The 23,834-nt window shown below is 38.6% G+C and overlaps 1 protein-coding gene across 1 annotated transcript in view; it reads right to left on the bottom strand.

The window, feature by feature from the left end:
* Positions 1 to 3,146: 3,146 nt before the first annotated feature.
* LOC148118232 (uncharacterized) overlaps positions 3,147 to 23,834 on the bottom strand; it is a 61,033-nt gene continuing 40,345 nt past the window's right edge. The window contains exons 15-18 of the mRNA XM_087901365.1: positions 17,474 to 17,741; positions 16,862 to 16,965; positions 11,943 to 12,041; positions 3,147 to 11,127 (exon numbers count right to left, since the gene is read on the bottom strand). Of these exons, the coding sequence (XP_087757491.1) occupies positions 11,967 to 12,041; positions 16,862 to 16,965; positions 17,474 to 17,741 (447 nt within the window). The 3' untranslated portion in view covers positions 3,147 to 11,127; positions 11,943 to 11,966. The remainder of the gene's footprint in view (positions 11,128 to 11,942; positions 12,042 to 16,861; positions 16,966 to 17,473; positions 17,742 to 23,834) is intronic.

The following is a 23,834-nucleotide window of genomic DNA, read 5'->3' on the forward strand; positions in this document are numbered from 1 at the left end:
AGAACAGACTGTCAGCAGCTTTCTCAGAGACTTAAGGATTTACCATCAACAGAGGGTTATTCTGCTTTACAACCCACAGCTCTATTTACAAGGCCAAAGCATCTGTCTCCAAACTGAGAGCCTAACACCCACGGCCATCCTTGGTTAATACGGATATGAGTTAAGTTTTAGGAGATAGGTATATGACTTCTGAGTTACGCATTACCCCTGCTATGTGAAACTGGCAGCATCAAAGGGGAGAACACAAGGCTTCAGTAAATACTACCTGGAAGTACCAAGGAAGACAATAAATTAAGTACAAACACTAGTTTAGCTGAACACTCTGTTAATGAAGATTATAAAATAAGGCAATCTGTGTCTGAGTTTTACCTCAAAATTGCAAAAATTCCTTTATTCAGACCTAATTCCTGGTGCCCTAATATGAAAAGATAAGTTCAGAAACTGGTCTTTGCCACAGCCTTACAGAATTCATCTCTGACTGTGCCCCATGGAGATTTATTTTATTTTTCCTGGAATCTGGTCTCTGGAATAAACTTTGGTTCTTGTTTGTTAGACTTTGGTGGTCTGTCCCCATCTGTGCGCAACCCCCCTGGACACAACATTAGACATGTTGTTAACCAAGGAGGTCCTCAAAACCCCACATACCATAAAGGCTACTTGCACTGCTATGTGATGTAAACCAGAAGTAACAGCAACACCGTTTGTTGAAACTACCACAAGGTTTGGTTTAATGACAGGGAGAGATGTAGTTGGAGATAGAGTGATATTGTGCTGGACTTTCCCTATTTGCTGAGTGAGTGGCATTCACTGTGTCAGGACTGCTCATGTCATGTGCAGGAGGAGATTTGTCATCAACCATTCTTTTTGGCTGCTGACATTATGTACGACAGTACCAGAATTACAGGCAAGACAGCCTATTGCTGCATAGAGGCCCAACTCTCCCGAATAAGACCAACATTTTCTGATTAGATTTCAGGTCGGTCCTATAAAACACTATAGCAGGGAATTCTCATCTGGTAATATATAATCCAGGACAAAAATTTGTAGTTAGTCATCCAACGCCAGGTGAGGGATCTATGCAGTCTTTCCGAGAAGCCATTGACAATGACACTGGGACTGGTTTCCTCTGCATATACTGGATTTTTGGGATCCAGTCTGTTTGGATGCTCACCTTCCTGGACCTGGAGTGAGGGGGGAGGAACTTGGACTTCCCACAGGGCAGGAGACCCTGACTTCCCTTGGGGACAAAGAGGGAGGAGGAGAGGGAGGGGGGGAGTGGGAGGGCGTTGGGAGGAGGGGCGTAAATGGAAACTTTTTATAATTTAATAAAATTACTAAAAGAAAAAAAAATTTGTAGTTAGAAAGATTATAGACCCTAGTGTTGAGTCTTTTGTCATTTTGATTAATGGTTTGATGCGCCTATCAAGCTGCCTTCTCAACATTTGTGCTTTTGCTATTGCTGTCATTTGCTGCTTGTCCTGAAAGAAAACTTGATTTTTGCAGTAGATGGTGTGCTTCAGTCACACTCAATCACTGACATCGTCCTTAAGAACAAGTCACTGTGGCTGTGCCATACACAGGAATTCTTATCACTAACTCTAAGGCTGAGAATATCACAGAAAGAGGGTGGAGAGAAAACAAGAGCCATCAAAGGAATGGAATGTAACAGATCCTCTAAATAAAAACATTGTCTTATTGAAGAAGCTGCTGAGGCTCAGTAAGTAAACAACCTTACAAGTCCCGGGGGTGCCGAATCAAGAGTCACAAAAGCCTTCCTCAAGCTTTATGGACCAGCGAAGCTTCCTGGAGGAGATTCTCTAACCTGAAGAGCTTCCTGTATGTCTAGCAGAGAGCTCTAAGGCTATAACATTCATGCTGAGGCTGACTTTCTGGTGATATAGCAACATTAGAATCATCATAGTTGACGGGACATTAGTCCATTTCAGCATGTGGCACTGGCAGGTCTTGTCATTCTCCAGAATTCTCACTGCCTCGCTAAAAAATGTTGGGTTACATTTCTCAAACTAGTCACCAAGGTCTATTCCCTTACTGGCCACTTTGTCCTCCTAAGGTCTAGCTATCAAAGTATTAAAGTCCAGCAATCAAAAGTCCTCCTTGGTTCACCCAATTAACAGGCCCCATCAGAATATACCACCACCTCATTCAGCCCATTCTAACACAGACCTTACCTTTTTCTCTTTTAAAAAATGACACCTGCAAGGTCATTTGCTACTGTTTATCCTTGCGTCAGAGAGCAGCAACTCTAACTTTTCTTCCTGACTCTACAAAGGAAGGCACTTGAAACCAAAACAGGTTTAGGATGTGGTTTTTGTCAAACTTGGAACCCAAAGGTAGCTTCCCTGGGCTGGGATCTCCTTCTTTAGCTCCCGTAAAAAACCCTGACAAACTCATTGACTCCCCAAGTTGGACATGAATGGAACCATTATTTTATCTACTACTGATCCTGACAAATATATATGTGTCTTGTCTCCCCAGGAAGACTATCACACAACATTTTTCTAATGGTTTTTCATTTTAAGTGCTTAATTTTCCCTTAAATTTATCATGCTAAACTTAATGAGAAGACTTGGTAAGAATTTAAATACAACAGTCTGTCCTTAGTTTTTTTTTTTTTTGGTTTTTGACACTGGGTTTCTCTGTGTAACAGTCTTGGCTGTCCTGGAGCTTACTATGTAGACCAGGCTGCCTTCAAACTCACTGAGATCCACCTGCCTCTGCCTCTGAAATGCTGTCATTAAAGGTGTGTACTACCACAACTGGCTATAGTTCTGCTTTTACTTTATGCGGCTTGATACTGTTGTTTGTGGTCCCAAAAGAGTTAAAAATAATCTCAAATATTTATTCATTTATTGCTCTATTTATTTATTTATAGAACCTTCTAGACTAGTTTAATATGGATATCAGAAGAAATTTCCCTTGTTTAATCAGTGAGTTAATATAATTCAATGAAAAATCATTTATTTACAATCATTCAAATAGAGACAACACACTTAAGTCCCCAGTCTAGAGTAATTTAAAGTTGTTAAGTAAAAATGATAAGAAAAGGGCAGCTCTGCTGGCACAAGAAACACAATTAGGTCAAAACAAACCAAATCAAAATGCCCATCATTTTATTAAGAATGCATAGCGGGAGACAGATAAGCAGGGGTCATGCAGACCCGAAAACCACATGTTTCTCCTCTGGGGGCTTACTTAAATACCCTGACCCAGGGGAAGGTCAGGACTTGGAGTCCGTGCTGGGATTTGGAGTTCAGATCAATACAACTCCCAGGCCTGGGGCTGGGATGGTTGTCAGGGGCTGGGGGATATGTTGCCAACTTAACATTCCAGAGTCCTTGGATATAGGGGTGACAGAAAATTGAAGTGATGGTTATGACAAACATTTTGTCTCTCTTTGAAAAAGGGCATAGACTCAAGTCTGGCTACTTCCTGAGAGCATAGGGCGATGTGGGGAGGCGAGAGCTGGGTCTTGGTGGATACACTTTAGTGGGTGGTGTGGCTGGAAAGGCATCCTGTCAGCTGTCCTCCCAGAGATGTCAGGCATTTGTTTCTTGAGGGAGATAAGAAGGCAGGTGTCTAGGAGAAAAAAAATATTGTTAGTACAGGGGCTCTATGAAATGGGGCTAGCCATGGTATAAGACATACTAGCAGATGAAACCAGAGTTTAGTTGGCAGGTGTCCATGATCCAGAAAAGCTGGTGTCAATGGTGAAGTCCCAGAAAAGAGGTGCTTTTGATGTTGTCCTGGGAGCGTTTAGTAGGTTGGTCTTGGCTTATGCAGTAGGAGTAACCTGAAAAATATGCTTAAAACTGGCTGGGGTTAGTGTAGTAGTAAAACAATTGAATGAATTGGAAACCCTGGATTTTACCAGACCTGACTTTGGTGTAGCGATGGAACTTTTTCAGGATCCTGTAAGAGAACTGGTAGAAAGCTATTAGAGGACATTGGGAACTTTGAACCTCTGAAGGTTGAAACCTGTTAATCCTGGACTACGAAGCCTGTTAAAGAACAGTTACCTTGAGTTGTCAAATGCCTTTAGACAGATCTGGGAGGAATAGATGAGCAAAAAACAAGAGAGCTATTGGCCAGCAGGCAATCCCAAGTCCTCTCCTGGTCCTTGGAGAACATCAGGCTTAGAAGCAGTATTTGCCATTAGCTGTTGAATGCGAGAGATCCAGAGATTTTTGCCTGTGAGGGGAAGAATGTCTTACCTGGCTTGGCAGATAAGCTGATCAATTCCCCGAGAAAAGGCCTATTTTGCCTTTGCGTAGGTGCTTTGCAAACCCAGATGAAGCATGGAGACACAGGTGTTCATCTTCTAGGAGGAGATGCGGCAGAAGCTGGCATGTCTCTGTGTTAAAAGCTCTTTTTAAATGAAATGCCATGATCTCAGGTCTGTAAAGGCATTTGAGAACCAGGTACCATTATCTGGTACTTTAAACTGGGCATATAAACTAAATTTTTAAAGCTGTTGTAATCTGGAAGCACAGATAAACTCAAAACTCGAACTTACATTATGAAAACACAGTTATATATTTATATAAACACATATTGTGGCCACATTATTCTAACAGAGAAACAGGACAGACTTAGAGACCTGTGTCAGCTGACTAGGCATTGGAAGAGAGAACAGAAGCATAAAGACGAAACACGTTTGTAGAGTTTAGAGTGGAAGGGTGGCAGGGGGAGAAGCAGATTTGTCAGCAGGGAAGGGCAGGGGGGACCAGGGAAACAGCTATGGAGTAAGCGCCCGGCGTGTGCTGGGGTCCAGATAACTAATGGGTAACTTAAGGCTGAGCGCCAGGCCTGTGCTGGGCCCAGAAGCTGATGGGCAAATGCGGCTCCACAAACCGCCAGCACATGGGCAAGTGTGCTCCAGGAACTGGTCACACAACATTTTAAATGGGGACTTTGCCTATTTTTGGGGCACAGTGTGGTGCATGGCTTCAGGCACAGGAGATGTACAGGGGCAGAGCACCCTGGAGGCCACAGAGGGGCAGAAGTCCGGGCTGTATAAAGAGAGATCGGCAAATTAAGACAGAGAGAAACGAAAGTAGGGGTGGATCTAAGCGCGTGGACAGAGAACGAACACACAGAGATGCAAGTGGAGTCAGGACAAAGCATGTGGATGCCAATGAAAAGAGAAAAAAACGACGGAAGGAGAGGGCAGAAGCACCAAACTTGCACAAAGCAGACATGGAGTGTAATTTGCTTTGAGTTAGATTGTTATAATTTTCTTTTTTGAGATAGGGTTTCTCTGTAGCTTTGGAGCCTATCCTGAAACTAGTTCTTGTAGACCAGGCAGGGCTCAAACTCACAGAGATCCGCCTGCCTCTGCCTCCCTAGTGCTGGGATTAAAGGTGTGTACCACTACTGGCTAGATTGTTATAATTAAAAAAGGTTTTAAGTACCTGCTTAAGGGCATTTGAATTTGAGTAGCAATTACAAGAAACCCACTTTAAATGCATGCCTCTGACACGGGCCTGTCCAAATGCATCCACCAGAGTGGTGGCACCGAATCAATCGAAATATAATCTAGACGGGGTACACGAGAAGTTGGGAGGGAATGTCTTCCAGCACCCAAATCCCATCTCATCAGGAGTTCCTGCCCCTGCCACCTGTCGGACCTTCGACATGCCCGTGTCTCCAACAAAGGCCTGAAAAAACGAACGGGTCACCCCAAAAACCTACCCGCATGCTGTTTAAAAGGAAAACTCACCAAGAGAAGCTGAACATGCCTGGTGGAGTGCGTGTACAGAAAGGTACTTTTTCCAGCATGGTCCTGGACCCCAGGGCCCTGGGGTCTGGACCCTGCATGGAAAAACTAAGGCCCCTCGGTGGAATATTCCATGTGTTAAGTAAAAATAATATGAAAAGGGCAGCTCCGCTGGCACAAGAAATCCAATTAGGTCAGATAAAATCAAATCAAAATGCCCATCATTTTATTAAGAATGATGTTCTCGGGTGGCCGAGTGCATTGTGGGAAGACAGGACAGTGGGGAGCCCATGCAGACCTGCAAACCATGTGTTTATCCAAAGGGAGCCCACTTAAATACTTTGTGGGAGTGGTCCTGACCCCTCTCTGACATGACATGACCTGGCATGCTGGGATTTGGGGTCCAGACCAATAAAACTTCCAGGCCAGGGAGTCTGGGATGGATGCCAGGGACTAGGGGCTATGTTCCCATCTTAACAAAATTAACCACTTAAAAATCTCAGTTTTGTAAATTTGGTTTCAATTTCCCAAGATACAAGATACTATTGATGTCTTTATTAGTTTGTTAAAAACACAATTCTATTGTATATTCATAACTTATAGGCTCAAATAATTGCATTTGAAATAAGACATAATCTATTATAATTACATTCACAGGAAGCAGCTAAGGATGTGCTCATATAGTCAAGATTATTAAGTAATAGCATATGTGTTAACTGGTTCATTAGAACATTTTTTATGTGTAATGGTTTATTTAACAAGCATACTATCATAATTTTTATAAAACATGTCTCTGTTGTTCTCTGATACAGTACACCTGAGCACAGGTTGCCCTTCCTCTACTCCACCATATTCTTTCCCCACCTCCTCTGTTCACTCTGCATCCCTTCTTCCTGTCTCTCCCCAGAAAAGAGCAGGCCTCCCTGGGAGATCCCAACAAGACACAAGACCAGCAACAACTCTCACTCTGTGGGACAAACCCAAGGAGGAAAAGAGTCCCCAGAGCAGGCAGAGTGTCAGAATCACCCACACGCTCACTGTCAGCAGTACCCCCCAAAGACTAAGCCAACAACATATCAGATATGCGGAGGACCAGTCACAAACCCATGCAGGATCTCTGTGAGCCTCCATGAGCACTGTTTAGCTGATGCCTCACCTGTGCTATCCTGGTGTCTTCAGACCCTCTGCCTCCAATTCCTCTTGCTCTTACCTGGGATTCCCTGATCTCTGAGTGTAGGGACTGGATGGAAACCTCCAAATTGGGTCTTTTCTTTTTTCTGTAGATCTCTGCATCTTCTCCCATCAGTTTCCAGTGGCAGTCTGGTTGATCACCACTGAACTAAGCACTTTTAATACAATAGGACATCATTTGAAATCATTGAGTTTTGTCAGCCTTGTTTGGTTATTCATCATTGCACCAGGTAGGACAGATTGGAGGTCAAAGGTTTAGTGGCTGGGTTGGTATTCCAGTCCCAACCTGGAAGCCTTTTCTGGTTACAAAAGATGAATAGTTCAGGCTCCATTATCCTCTATTACTAGCAGTACTCCCTAGGAACAACCTCAGAATGAACAGAATAATCCCCATTTAAAAATAGGAGCTATTGTTCTCATCATTTAAGAAGATTTGTGATATGAGAGTATGAGCCTAGTTTTTTTTTTCAAGACATGGTTTCTCTACATAACCCTGGTTATCCTGGAATTCATTCTATAGATCAGGCTGGCCTCGAACTCACAGAAATCCTCCTACCTCTGCCTCCCAAGTGCTGGGATTAAAGGTGTGTGCCACCACCACCCAGACACTTAGTCTTATTGTAACTTGTTTTAGCATGTTTGTTGACATCTCTGCGAGGTCTGCACTTTTATTGAAGGGAAATAAAGGAGTCGATCTGAGGGAGGGAGGACATGGAGGGGTGACTGGGAGGAATAGAGGGAGGGCAAACTTCAGTCAGATGTAATGTATGAGAGAAGAATAAATAATAAAAAAATCTAATTTAATTGCAAAAAAGAATTTTCATAATCACATTTTACAGTCACAGTTTTGTTGATCTTGAAGAGGATAGGTATTTAAATTTTATCCTAAGACAATTCAATGACATTAATTGAAATAAGTTAATAAAAGTATTACAAGGAATAGAGTTTTGCTTTAGCTGTCATATCTGGGTGTTGTTTCTTCTTGTGATGCTAATGAAAACAGTATTATCTACTTTAAACACACTGCATAGTGGTCATGATCTTAATAGATCATGTAAAATCTTAATTTAAAACCTTTAACATGTTGAACAGTGCAAGACACCACATAAATTAAATAAAAATAAAACTTTAGTTTAATAAAGCTAACACTCCAACTTATGAAAAGCAACTAAAGAAAAGCTTATATACTGGTAGGATGGGCCACAATTTAATCCCATCACTGGGAAGGCAGACGCTGTCTGATCTCTGAGTTTGAAGCCAACCTGGTCTAGAGATTGAGTTTCAGGACAGTCAAGCTTAGGCAATGAAGTAAATAAAGCTGGTGAAAATGTAACTTGGACAAGTGGATCATGTTCCAGCTCCAGTAAGCTGCTGAACTTGGCAGCTTAGGTCATGTGATTCTGACTTTAGAGTTAAGGAAAGAAGAAATGGGTTTTGAATTTTGCCTCCATGCCTTAAGGAAGCTGCTGAGACCAGACGTGTGTTGGGGTGTCCTTGAATTGAGGCCTAGTTGAAAGGCAAGTGTGTACAACTGTGAAGCTGAAACATGGCTGGACTTGGAGAACCCGATGTTAGAGATGCCAGAGTCCTGGGATCCCTGCCGAGGAGAGCTGCTAACAGGAGTGGAAGCAGCGCAAGTGAAAGGAATGTGTTGCACTCAACAAAGCTGAACCGATTGGAAGATCTGAAGAGCTTTTTGATATCAGGAATGGAGATGCAGTGTTTAGAGTTTGCCAGGCTGGTTTTCAGGCTTGCTTTGTTCCAATATTTCCTTACTATGATCCCTTGCCTACATTCTAGCATGTTAATGTACATCCTGTGCCATTAGATGTTGGAAGTATGTGATATGTTTTTACTTTTATTTTATACTGATTACATTTGCGAAACTGTATGAATCTCAGAAGAGACTATGAACTTTGTACTTTAAAAGAATTTTGAGACTGTGATAGACTATGGGTACTTTTGAAGTCAGATTAAATTTTGCCTCATATTTTTACAAGTTTATGGGAGCCAGGGTGTGGAATGTAGTTGTTTGAATGTAATTCTGGGGGAATAATTGGGAATTATTCCCTATAGTCTCATAGGGAGTGGCACTTTTAGGAGCAGTGGTTTAGTTAGAGTGAGTAGGTATAGTAGGTAGGACCTTATTAGAGGAAATGTGTCTGTGTGGAGTCGGTTTTGCTCAGGATACCACTGAGTGTCTCAGGCTCCTTCCTGTAGCCTGCAAGATGTAGAACTCTCAGCTACTCCTCTAGCATCATGTCTTCCTGCCCTTTGCTATGCTCCCTGATATAAAATGTAATGGAGTGAACCTCTGAAAATGTAAATGAGCCCCCTCAATTAAATCTTTCCTTATAAGAGATGCTGTAGTCACAGTGTCTATTTACAACAACAAAAACTCTACCTAAGGCAACTATGCATGAGAATGTCTATTGTGCCATGGACATGCTAGGTAGCTAGAGATGCTAGGGATGTAATGTGTGTAAGGATTCTTGCTGGCGACTAGTGGAACAAGTCTGGGAAAAAGGCCAGGTGTACTGAGGAAGTTATAACTAAAAAAATTCTGCCTCTGTCCTTTGGAGTTCACTTCATGTAATCATATTCCCCAGTTGCTGGACCTGGAGATACAATCTTCGGTATTTTCCCAATTGTATTTTATCTTGCTTTCTTCAAGAGTTTCTTTGCTATTACCTAAAGTTTTCATTAAAAATGCTGTTTGATATGTGACATTTTAGTATAAAGACTCAATATTCTTATTGATTTTGCAAAGAATCAAAGCTTTGAGGCTCAGAAAAACTTCCAACTTTTGCACATTTTTGGAGTTATTAACCAAATGGGGACCCTTCAAGCTGCACTATCTGCAGTTCACATCATGAGAAATTCATGAGCCTTATGTATGGGATGTTTGGTTTTTTTGTGAACTGTCTCCCAGGGGATGATAAAGCACTATTTTTCCTCAAAATAGCGGGGCCAGTTTTGAAAAGGTGTGAGGTCTTTAAAAGCTGATGAATGCTCTGTACAGAAGATCACTAAATCTGTCTTTTGAAGATTATTCCCAATCCTTAGTTTAAGAATTTCTCAGCTTATAGGTCTAACATAAGTATTTGCCACCTCACAGTCTAACCACTTCCACTGATTTACTACACCATGCCTTTCTCTTTCAGACGGACTCAAACGCTCTAAAATGATGCCAAACCATCCTTTGCTTGTCAAATGGTGTTCGTCACATGACTTAAAGAACCAATGCAGTATCAGAGAACACACAAACTTCCATAGTTAGTTTCCTTTTTTCCTTCTGTTCTTGCCACCAATGAAAGAATGAATTCTGCTCTGCAAAACTTGTTTAAAATAAATTCTCAGCATAGCTTAGATCTGAGGCTTACTCATCTTAAAAACAAATAATGCCATATCACATATAAGTTTTCATTTATAACATTGGTAGTAGAAAGAAAATTCCTGCGTGTATATTTACACCAAACTGCAAATGATGACTTAGAATTATTTTCCAATGCAGTTGTCTAATTGAAGCACTGCTCACCTACGTAAAGAAGCTATGACTGCACCATCATGGACCCTCTAATTACTGTATGACTGCATTAGTAACTGGAAGAGCTAAAGGAAACTACAGGAATCAAGGAGAATCAAACAGCTGTGAACTAATAACTAAATTAAATTTATTCAATAACTTTGGACAAGAAAAATGTTGTCTTCTAAAAATAGTCATACTACAAAACACATAAACTTATATACATATTTACATATATACATATGTACATAAACTATTTACATAAAAGGAAGGAAGGAAAACATAAAATAAACACCAAAGATAACATATTAATATAATATAACATAATCAAATAAAAGATAAAATAAACACATGAAAATAAACACTGAAGATAAAGTACTAGTATAATAAACAGCAACATAATAAAACCAAATAAACAATTGGAAATAACACTGATGATTATGTAATATAATATATTATATAATATAATATATAGTATATATAATATAATATATGCTGAAACATAAACACGAGGCTTTTCTTGAAGCAATTATTGTGGAAGGCACAGATTTTCTCCTGCGTTGTCTTGTTGAAGATGGTCAGAGAAGTTGTCAGGCAATTGTGGGAGGCTTGTCCAAGTCCAGGATGAGAATAATCCATTCAAAATGCTCAGTGATCTTGTCTGCTTTATAAACTATATCATGCAAAGTGCTAGTTAGAGCATTCATAAATTTGTTCCTACAGCATGTGTGTCAATAAATTTGTTTTGTAAGATCTACCTTACATCTATAATGAACGTTTTGTTTAATAATTATCAGTTTCTTTCATGTTCCTCACAAGACCTACATACACAGTGACGACTGTGAACCTTAATGCTAACACCAAATTCTAATCTTAAATATTCTCTAAATATATAAACTGAAGCCTATTCATGAAATTCAACCTAACCTTAAACTCTAAACAGGATCCTAACTGTAGTATGTAAAAGCAGAAAGGAAAACCTGAAGAGTGGTCAGGAATACCTTTTCTTATTAAGAATGAAAACTGTGTTTTAGAAACTCATTTATATGGTTATTATATTTACAGCACCTTGCTATTCCATTTCTAAAGAATTTATTCTCTCACCTCTACCAGACACACCGCCACATTTTCCTCCTTTATGTCCAGCATTTGAAACTGCCTATATTCTTTACCTCCCAACTTTCTCTCTTCTGTCATTTTTTCCTAATATTGCTGAACTCTTAAAATGTGGCCAAAACATACAAGCACACACATTGTCTATAACTATAACTATATAATATATGTATTCCATCTACAAATCTGTGTGTATGATTTATGATACTCTTGACTTATTCTATTGTTGATTAATGAGATAAACATTCCATTGATAGTTAACTCTTTTTTCCTTCATGATGTACTAAAATATTAATATTCCTGAGCTAGAAGATTGAGCATGTGTTTTAGATAAACCTTCTTACCATTCCTTTTAAAACAGAATATAACTCTTACCATCCCCCTTCGGTGTTTTCTCTTCTATTTCTTGTGGTGGGGAGAAGAGCTCAATTTTTTGGTGAAACATGAACAAAAACAAGCTCTTAGAGCATCAATCTGAAAGAGATTGTGTATAAAGGAACTTATAGACTGAAAATTTAAACAACATCATGAAGTATATCAACCATCCCATCCAACTGATATGGGCAACTGTGGTGATTGCATATTTTAAGTATATTCACAATCTCAGAATACTGTAAGGATTAAGTATTTAGGCTCCAGTGTATAGTCTACTACAACTCCTTCACTAAGGGAGATCGTCTGGATTTTAGGCTCAATTCTACCTCTGCTTTTGCAGAAACTCCAGAACCAGATGTAAGATCCTGGCTTCTCCTTAGGTCCACATAAGATACCTGTGAACTTTGTCTTGGGGCCTGGTCTGAAAGTTCTCCTAAAACATCATAGGACCCAGGGATTTTCCTTCAGGATCCCCAGCAGCATGACCTCCCAAACTAAGTGAAGAGCCCTGCCTTATAGAGATTAGGCTCACTGATGACATTGGGCAACCTCCTCAAAATTGAGTCACTCTCATTTTTCACTGCTTTTGATCACTCCTGCAGGTGGTGAGGTTTCACGGGCCAGACATCACCTGTGTTGACAGAGGAACCCTGCTCAAGGCTTAAAGAGAGGCAGACTCTCAGAATAAGGACAAGGTTAGCACTTGTATCTCTCAAAATTGGTGGAACCGAGGAAAAAATCATTCCAACCCCACCAAGAATTAAGCTCTCCTGATGATTTTAAATGTGTCCACTGAAATGAGTGTCTTTTAGAAAGGGAAAGGAGGAAGAAAAATCCAACTAACAATCTAAACCATCTTCTGAAAAATTACTCATCACATAATAAAAACCTATAAAGAGAATAATCTCAATGAACTTCAGGACACAGAGTTCAAGTGATTAATTGTGACTATATTCAAGCAGTCCTGAAATAATCAAAAGCAGGACTGAAAATAATAAAATAGAAATTAAAACATGTCACTTCTGACTCTGGCACTATGAGTGAGGGTGAACTGGCCCTCCTCCTCGCTATAGGCTGCATAGGATGAGCTAGCCTAGAGAGTCCCAGAGAATAGTATAGTATAGAGTATATACTATTGGGATTGAAGGTGTAAGTAGTGAAACGCCTTTCAACCAAAAACTAGTAGAAGGATGAAATTCTAAAGAATTGCTGAATTCTACAGAATGCCAAGAAAAATTAACACCATTGCTACTCACATAATTTCATGAAGTAGAAAAACAAAAGAGGTTTTCTAAATTCTTTTTCTGAAGCCAGTAATACCTTGAATCCCAAACTAGATAAAGGCTCCAGACAAAGAGAATTAAAACCACAGACCTCTTTTCATGATGAACATAGATACAAAACTTATATATCTGATATTGACAAACTGGGTCTGTGGAGATGGCCCAGCATTTACAAGAACTGCCTATTCTTTCAAAGAACCCAGGTTTAATTTCCAGCATCCATTTGACATCTCACAACTGTCTGTAACTCCAGTTCCAAAGAATTTGATACTCTTTTCTGGCTTCTGAGTGAATCAAGCACACATGCCGTGGACAAGAATACATGTAGACATTAAAAAATGAATCTGGAAAAGTCAGTTTAAGATCACAACAGAAAGATTACTCATTATGACCATTTTTGTATCAAACAAGAATTCAGGAAAAGACAAATGTACATAAATCAATAAAATCATATATTACATAAGTAGAATGAAAGAATTCACATGATCATCTCAGTATATGCACTAATGACCACTAAGACAGTTGAACATTTGAACCTTAATGATAAAAATTATAGAGAAGCAAGGTATGGACAGAGAAAATAGCACAATTATAGAAGCAATAAACAACAAGTCTATGCCCAATATCTACTTAAATGGAGAAAAACTCTTAATATAACCACTATGATGAGAACGAGGCAAACATTGTTCACTTTCTCCATACTTTTTCAATAAAGAGCTGAAGTCCTAGATAGACCAATAAGACAACAAGTTTATTAAAGCATACAAACTGTAAAAGAACTCTTAGTGTCCCTTCTCACACATGGTAGGATTTTCTCATCTGTAAAAGCGCTTAGGGCTGCACAGAAAGTCTTCCAGCTGATAAGCACTATAGCAAATTAGCAGTCTATAAATTTTGCACCAAAATCAGTGCTGACAAACTGAATAAAAAACATATCAAGGAAAGAATCCCACTCAAAAAAATAGGATATAGAAACAACATAGATAGCCATCATCAGATGAATGGATAAGCAAATTGGTATATACACACAATGGAATATTACTCAATATAAAGAAAAATGAAATAACAAAAATTGCAAGTAAATTGATAGATCTAGAAAATGTCTTACTCGCTGAGGGCAGCCAGGATCAGAAAAACAAATGTGACATGTTGTCTTCATTTTTATCCCAGAATCTTGTAGTTTTAACTTGGATGATATGAGCAAGCCAAGAAATTTGATGTGGTCAATTGTAGATCGACCCATTGAGAAGGGCAGAGTAAAATATATGGAAAATTAAATCAGAGAAGAGTATACTGAATGTTGATAGTCTCAATCATGGAGGGGTTGGAGGATGAAGGAGTGAAGGGTGAATGCTTAATAAACATAAAGGGCTATGGAAAAATTTTATAGAAATTTATGATCTTACAAACTAAATAAAATATGTTTTGTGGGGAGGAAGAATGCAGGTCACAGGAAGTAACATTGGGCTAAAGTTTAAGTGTCAATGAAGGTAGAAGAATAAGTCAGAGCTGGGACTAAAGTGTAAATGGGGGTAATATAAGGATATATGAAGTCTTGTGGAAGTTACAAGTTTGCAAACCAATTTAAAAGATGAAATAAATAGAGTTTAGTCAAGGTACCAGGAAAGTGTTTACTTCCCCCAGAAGACATGAGATTTTTGGTGATACTTCAAGAATCAGAGACAGTATACCTCTTTATGAATTATTTGTCAGTTAGGCCTCCATTCCACCTCTACTAAAACAAGCTATATACTACATGTTATGTTTGGTTGTCATGGCTAAATAGTAAGTCTCCCTTTGCTGAAGACACCACACAGTCTAGTTACAAAACATTTAGAATGCAATCTCTAATTGATATGGAAACTCTGGCTTTCATAACAATAAAAGTTGTAGTTCAGGCCACTGGAGGTGAAATACTGGTGATGAAACACAGGATCTGTCCAGTCCTGAACCTTTCATTTAACAACACTGACTAGCCAGGCAAACTGTGCACAATGGTTGCATAGTGTTTATTTAAATGACCAAACTTTTTATGAATAGATGTGATACCTGCTCCACAGAACGGATTTAATGTCTGATGCTGTAAACCTTATGAAAAGTTTATGTATGGGATAATCATATGGTGTAGAAGGAGAATAAACTAGTGGTATCATTATTTCTCTTTATTTTTGTAGTTTGCTCTACTCTCAACTTTGTTCAGAGAATACTTTTTACAAAGGGTAGTGGTTAATGCAGAGACTCATGACTAGTCCGCATGATAACATTAAGCTACTGTGAGGGCTCATCTATGGATGGGTCATTTGTATTAACCTCCCACTACTGAAGGCTCATAAAACAATGAGAAAGAATGGTCAGAAAAAAATATGAGTCTTAATTTAAAGAGAAGTACATTACAATGCTCTTTTTTTGTGAAAGGAAGGAGATATCTTGAGTGAGGAAGCAATTATGGGATTAGCAAGAAACCTGGCTCTAGAGAAAATCCCAGCAATCCACGAGGATGACCCCAGTTAAGATCCTAAGCAATAAAGGAGAGGGGGCCCAATCTTGACATGCCCTGTAGTCAGACTGACAAATACCTTAAATATCACCATAGAACCTTCATCCAGAAACTGATGGAAACAGAGGGAGAGACCCACACCAAAACACTGGACTGAGCTCCCAAATTCCAGTTGAAGAGTGGGAGGAGTGAGAATATGAGTAAAGAGGTCAAGACCATGATGGGTTCACCCACTGGAACAGTTTACATGAGCTAATGGAAGCTCAACAACTCTAGCTGAACATGCAAGAAATAAGCATAGGACCAAACTAGTTTCTCTGAATTAGTTGATAGTTGCATGGCAAGAGCAGACTGAGGAGCCACTGGCAGTGACACCAGGATTTATCCTACAGCTTGTACTAGATTTTTGGAAAACCATTTTCTTTGAAAGGATATCTTACTCAGCCTAGATATAGTAGGAAGTGCCTTGGACCTTCCCCAAAGCAATGAGCCTTACTCTCTCTGAGGAGTGGATGGGGATGGGATAGAGGGATATATGGAGCGATGGGGAGGAGCGGAGGAAATGAGAACTTGGATTGTTATGTATATAATGAAAAAAGATAGTTTGTTTTCTTTTTTAAAGAAATAAAAAATTAAAAAGAAAACAAAACAATGCTCTTTTTTGGGGCATGACATACCTGATATGTACATAAACTAGACAATCAAGCCAATCAAGATTCTAGCAGGAGTGAGCAAATGTCTCCAAGGCCCCAGCACTAGCTGAGGAGCAGTTGTCAACTGATGGTTGTGAAAGGAGGAGACTCATTTATCTAAGGGCTTGTGGCTGCTGGCAGGTTGTTCATATCCAGTAGCTGTACTCACAAACATTCACAGACGCTCAGCCTTATTGCACTCAGTGGGCTATTAATAATTATTTTAAGAGATGTTAAGCCAAGAGAAAGAAGTTTGATGAGTATCGGACTGAGGAAGTCAGTGGTGAATGTAAGTTTCAAAGAATAAAAAACAATACTATTTCAAAAAACATTTGCTTTTGATGTATTATTTTTAAAAGTTATATTAAATTTAACCTTATTTGTCCTATGAAACATTATTGGGGAAGCATCATAAACTAGCCAATGTAAATTTAAGAATTTACTTACGAATGGCCTTTTATTTTTTTTACCACTATCCTGTATCTGCTCTTCTTCTGAGGTCTGCTTCTGGTCTTCCATGACAGACTCAGTTAGGAAGTGCACATGTTTCCCTAAGGAAAGTATAATGACCACTTAGGTAAAAAAAAAACCCTATTCATTGTTATAATAAATACAAATTAGAAATGATAAAATACTTATTTTCCATTTACCAAGCAATAATTTGAATTAAGTGGAAATATTTAACTTTACTTGCCTGCTAATTAAAGGATCTCTGTGTGAAAATAAGTATTTGAGTGTAGTTTTGACTAATCAGGGGTCTGCCTAGCTGTGTGGGAGACCTATTTACTTAAATATTCATGTTTATCTCATATATTTCTGGAGATAAAGCTAATTAAATATGGAAATTGAGAGATGAGAGAGAAAGGACTCCTTCAATGACAATTTAAATTTTACCTGGTGCTCAGATTTATAATGTGTGTGTGCATTATCACCATTATACTTGTTCTTTTGCTTTCTATATATTCAGTTGGTAATATTTTGTTTACTTATAACAGATAGGGTTCTGTTCTGCATACCCACATTGTAAATAGCAAGTATATTTTAAAATGTACTACTTACTTTTCTCTAGATGCCTTTGTACATTTTTTTCTTCACCAATGTCCATAGTGGATGATTGGGGAGTGTCTGTTGAAGCATTCTGTAGTCCATCATTGTCCATATTGGATGATTGGGGGGTGTCTGTTGATGCTTCCTGCAGTCCCTCATTGTCCATATTGGATGATTGAGGGGTGTCTGCTGACCCTTCCTGCAGTCCATCCATGTCCATATTGGATGATTGAGGGGTGTCTGTTGATGCTTCCTGCAGTCCATTAGGATCAGACACACTCTGTCAAATGAGTATTGGTAACAAGTTTTAGAAAGGTCTATTTGATTTCTAAGAACATACTTGAATTCCTAATTTTATGAAAATTGTACTTGAAAAGATATGGTGTATATTGGAGACAATTGAAGTCATTTTAATACAAAACTATTAAATAAGTAAAGTTTAAATCTATATTTCATTTCTCATGATACTTCATTATGTAAGAGAAATACAGAAGAGAAGAAACACTCATATTGTAGGACTTAATATGCAAAATGAACAAAAGTAATTATTTGAGATTACATTTTGTTAATACCATTTTTACTTGGAAATGAATTTGGATGATATTTATAAAATTAAAAAAGCTTATACTATTATCAGGAAAATTTCTTCAAACACTGTGCTAATTTGAATGCAATTGACCCCATAACCTCATAGGAAGTATCACTATGAGGAGGTATGACCTTGCTAGAGTAGGTGGGACCTTGTTGAAGGAAGTATGCCACTGTGGGAGATGGCTTTGTGATATGGGGTTCCCGTCTGTATGCTGTGAATATGTTTTATTACCATTGATTAATAAAGAGGCTTCTTTGCCTTATGGCAGTGCAGAATAGAGCTGGCTGTAAAAACTAAACCGAGGGCAAGGATCCCCCAAGCCCAAACTCATCCAGCTGCCATCCAAACTACTAGCCACACCCTGCCTCCAAAAACACCTATCCTCCTGCAACCTCAGTGGAACTTTGAGACAAAGCTTGCTCCAAATATTGAGGGGACATAAGAGGTGAGTGAACAGCCACACAGTGGGACACCCCACTCTCTAGGACCTCCCCAGTGAGACAAAACCCCTGATCCCTCCTCCATCTCCCTTGGCTTTTCTAGCCAGCCATTTGGACTTTCCTGTGGCTAAGCATTCCCCCAAATCCAAACTCATCCAGCTGTCATTCAGACTACTAGCCACATGATGCCCCCAAACCTGCATATCCTCCTGAAACCTCGGTGGATCTCTGAAACACAGCTTGCTCAAATGCTGAGGGGACTTAAGAAGGACCAAGAGTTTGCTACAACACCGAAGGGATTAAGAGAGAGCACCAAGAGAGCAAACCAGGAGAGAAGACCAAGAGAGAAAGAGTTTATAGAGACCTCGGAGGCTTTCTGAGACAGACATTGACAGTAGAGAGCATACCAAGGAAAACTCCCAAACACTCAGACAGCCACTATAAGGATTGGACCAAGACACAAAGACACTGCTAGCCTCATTTGAAGGAAGAGATGGGCAGACACCAAGGCAAGAATTCCTCCAACAATCTAAAAAGCAACATGGTAACACCAGAACCCAGAGGTCACACAAAAGGAAGACTTGATCATCCTGACCCAGAAGAAATAGAAGAAAATAACTTTAAATGTAACCTTAGGAAAATTATGGAGACATTTAAAGAGGAAATGGAAAACTCTCTTAAATACATGGAGGAGAAGACAAACAAAAATGGAAGAAATTAATAAATCCCTCAAAGAAAAACCAAGAAAAGACATTCGAACAGGTGAAGGAAACAGTTCAAGACATGAAGACTGAAATTCAGGTAATAAAGAAAACACAAACCAAGGGAATTCTGGATATGGAAAATCTGGGTAAACAAACAGGAACTACAGAAACAAGTATAACCAACAGAATACAAGAGATGGAAGAAAGAATCTCAGGCACTGAAGATACTATAGTACTCATTGGTCAAAGAAAACATTACATTCAACAAATTTTTAAGACAAAATATCCAGGAAATATGGGACACCATGAAGAGATCAAACCCAAGAATAACAGGAGTAGAAGAGGAAGAAGGACTCCAACTGAAAGGCACAGAAAACATATTCAAGAAAAATCATAGAAGAAAGCATTCCCAACCTAAAGAAGGATATCCCTATGAAGGTACAAGAAGCTTATAGAACAACAAATAGACTGTATCAAAAAAAATCTCCTTGCCATATAGTAATCAAAACATACAGAATAGAGAAAAAATATTAAGAGCTGCAAAGGAAAAAGTCAAGTGACATATAAATGTAGACCTATCAGAATTACACCCGACTTCTCAATGGAAACCATGAAAGCCAGGTCTTGGATTTATGGGCTTCAGACACTAAGAGACCATAGATGCAATCCCAGACTACTATACCCAGCAAAGCATTCATTCACCATTGATGGAGAAAACAAGATATTCCATGACAAAAACAAATTTTAACATATGTATCCCCAAACCCAGTCTTACAGAAAGTATTAGAAGGAAAACCCCACCCAAGGAAGCCAACTAAACTCACAAAAACATAGGTATCTGATAACCCACCACAAGCATAACCCAAAGGAAGTGAAACATACAAAAACTACTACTGAAAAACAACCAGAATTAACAACCACTGGTCACTAATATCACTTAATATCAATGGACTCAATTCATCTACAAAAAGACACAGGCTAAGAAAATGGATAGGAAAGCAGGATCCAGCTTTCTACTGTTTACAAGAAAAACACCTCAACCTCCAATACAGATACTACCTCAGAGTAAATGGTTGGGAAATGGTTTTCCAATTAAATGGACCAAAGAAACAAGTAGGTGTAGCTATCCTAATATCTAAAACAAAATTTATTTCAAACTAAAATCAGTCAGAAGAGATGGAGAAGGACATTTTATACTTATAACAGGAGCATTTCATCAATATGCAGTCTCAATCATGAACATCATCTATGCTCCCAATACAAGAGCACCTACATATGTAAAAGAAATATTACTAAAACTCAAATCACACAAGAAACCCCACAAATTAATAGTAGGAGACTTCAACACAACATTTTTGACAATGGACAGGTCAACCAGACAGAAACTTAACAGAGAAATAAAAGAACAAACAGCTGTTATGTATTAAATGGACTTAACTGACATCTATAGAACATTCCACCCAAGCACAAAAGAATATACTTTCTCAGCACCTCATGGAACCTTCTCTAAAATTGATCACATACTCAGTAACAAAGCAAACCTCCAAAGATGCAAAAAAATTGGAGTAACCCCCTGTGTCTTATCAGATCACCATGCATTAAAGTTAGAATTTAACAAAAATACTACTCTCATAAAGCCTACAAACTCATGGAAATTGAATAGTGAACTACTGAACTACCTTGAGTCAAGGATGAAATAAAGAAAGAAATTAAAGATTTCTTTGAATTCAATGAAAATGAAGGCACAGCATATCCAAATCAGTGGGACACCATAAAAGCAGTGCTAAGAGAAAAGTTCAGAGCACTAAGTGCACATATAAAGAAAATGTAGAAAGCTCACATTACTGACTTAACAGCACACCTGAAAGATATAGAATAAAAAGAAGCAGACTCACCCAAGAGGAGTAAAAGACAGGAAATAATCAAATAGAGGGCTGCAAACAATATAAAGAATCAATTAAAAAAAGAGCTAGTTCAATGAGAAAATCAACAAGCTGGACAAACCCTTATCCAAACTAATCAAAAGGCAGAGAGAGATAATCCAAATTAACAAAATCAAAAATGAAAAGGGGGACATAACAACAGACACTGAAGAAATTCAGAAAATCATAAGGTCATATGACAAAAAACCTGTACTCCACAAAATTGAAAAATGTAAAAGAAATGGACAATTTTTTATATAGATACCATATACCAACATTAAGTCAAGATGAGGTGAGCAATATAAATAGAGCTATAAACTGTTAGGAAATAGAAGCTGTCATCAAAAACCTTCCAACCAAAAAAAGACCAGGGCCGGATGGTTTTAGTGCAGAATTCTAACAGAACTTCCAAGAGCTAACACCTACACTCCTCAAAGTGTTCCACATAATAGAAACAAAAGGGACATTGCCCAACTCTTTTTATGAGACTACAGTTACTCTGATACCAAAACCAGGCAAAAACTCAACCAAGAAAGAGAAGTACAGACCAATTTCACTCATGAATATGAATGCAAAAATACTCAATAAAACACAGGCAAACTGAATCCAAGAACACATCAAAAATATCATCCATCATCAACAAGTCGGCTTTATCCCAGAGACACATCCACTGTGTCAGCTCAGCGACATTCCTGACCAGCAAGGGGCACTGACTTCTAGCAGACATCCATCGGAGGGGTGAGTTTGCTTCTGGCCCATGGCAGAAGCCCGGCGAGGAAGACTTCAGACTTTCCCCGACCCCCTTGACTCCCAGGTCACCCTGTAGTGGTGGCTCCACCCTGCTAAGCTCTCCCACCTCCCATCCCAGCTTCCATCCAGGTACATCTTCCTATATTTCTCCCTTCCCCCTGGGGCCATAAAATTTCCCCAGCTCAGCTGCCTTGTGCACTGGGCCTGGGCTGTAGGCACAACCCAGAAGGAGGGACTGCCTGTGTTTCTATAGCCTGCCTGAGGAAAGGTAGGCCTTCTGTCAGTGAAGTCCCTGCCCAACATGGGAACCTGACCCGGTAACAGAAGATCCAATAGAGAGCATTTGACAGAAGAGATGGGCAGACGCCAAGGCAAGACCTCCTCTAACAATCTGAAAAACAACATGAAAACACCAGATCCCAAGGACCCTACAATAGAAGGACTTGAACACCTTAATCCAGAAGAAGTGGAAAAAAGGGCCATTATGAAAGCAATAGAGTCCCTTAAACAGGATATGAATAACTCCCTTAAAGAATTGGATGAGAAGTATAACAAAAAGTTTGAAGAAACGAGTAAAGAAATGGATGAGAAGTATAACAAAAAGTTTGAAGAAATGAGTAAATCCATAAATGATACCCTGGGAAACCAAGAAAAAACAATCAAACAGGTAAAAGAAACAGTTCAAGAATTGAAAAACTGAAATGGAGGCAATGAAGAAAACACAAACCGAGAACTGGCTGGATATGGAAAACCTAGGTAAACGAATGGAGACTACAGAATCAAGCATAACCAATAGGATACAAGAGATAGAAGAACGAATCTCAGATTCTGAAGATACCATAGAGAAATAAACGCTCTGATCAAAGAAAATGGCAAATCCCACAAATTCTTGGATTGGTATTGTTTTTTTAAATTTAATAAATTTTAACAAGAACCAAAAAAATCACAGATCAAGATCATTTTTAATGTTAACATTGTAAAATTGAAGGAAAAGAAAAATTTAATTTTAAATTTGATTTTTCAAAGTAAATAAATCAGATATAATTAACAACAATCTCAAAAACTGAACTGAATGCAGGGAAAAAGAAGGCAGAGTCAGAAAGACGCCATTCCCAAGGAAAAAGATCACAGAACCTTACTGGTAAACCATGACCCCCGTGATAAAATACAAATTAATAGAAATGGCTTAATTTGAGATATAAAAGTTTTTTTTTAATAAGAAACCCAAGCTTATGGGCCAAACATTGTTGTAATAAATATAGCTTCTGTGAGATTATTTGAGTCTGGGCAGCTAAGAAATCAATGTGCACTGTCTAATTACAAAATGATGCCCATCATCTGGTATGGATCCACATACAACCTAATAAAAACTTTTAAAAAAGAGGGATATAGATTCACAAAAATGGGAGCCAAGGTAGCCTTTTTTTCAGATAGGCTATTTGAAGGCTACAAGCAGAGATATAGCTCCTTTAGGAAATGGTTTCCTGGTTTGTACTGGCAGTGTTAATGCCTCTGGCTCTTTTTAGAGGTCCTTCTACAAAGCACTAGGGGTTTGTTAGCAGAGTCTCTGTCAATTCTAAAGCTCTGAAAGTTACTTACAATGTGTTTCCTGTTTACTTAGCTAAATTTATATACTTCTGGTGTCTTTAATGGAGCTGAAGACTAGACAGTTATAGTTTTTCTTAGTTACAATAAAAGGTAAATTAGATAAAACTTTAGACTCACAAAGGTAAAATAGATAATAAAATGTTTTCTTTAACTTTGCTAGATACAAATAGACTAAATATTTTAACTATAATTTTTCTTGATAACTTTTTTGTTATATCTAATTTTACTATGTTAAAGTTAATATCTTCCTTTTTATTTAGACAGAAAAGGGAAGATGATGTGGGATTTCCCTCTGTATGCTGTGAATATGTTTTAGTACTATTGGTTAATAAAGAAACTACTTTGGCCTATGGCAGG

This window comes from Myodes glareolus, chromosome 24 (genome assembly GCF_982192425.1).
Source record: "Myodes glareolus chromosome 24, mMyoGla1.1, whole genome shotgun sequence".
Taxonomy (NCBI): Eukaryota; Metazoa; Chordata; class Mammalia; order Rodentia; family Cricetidae; genus Myodes; species Myodes glareolus.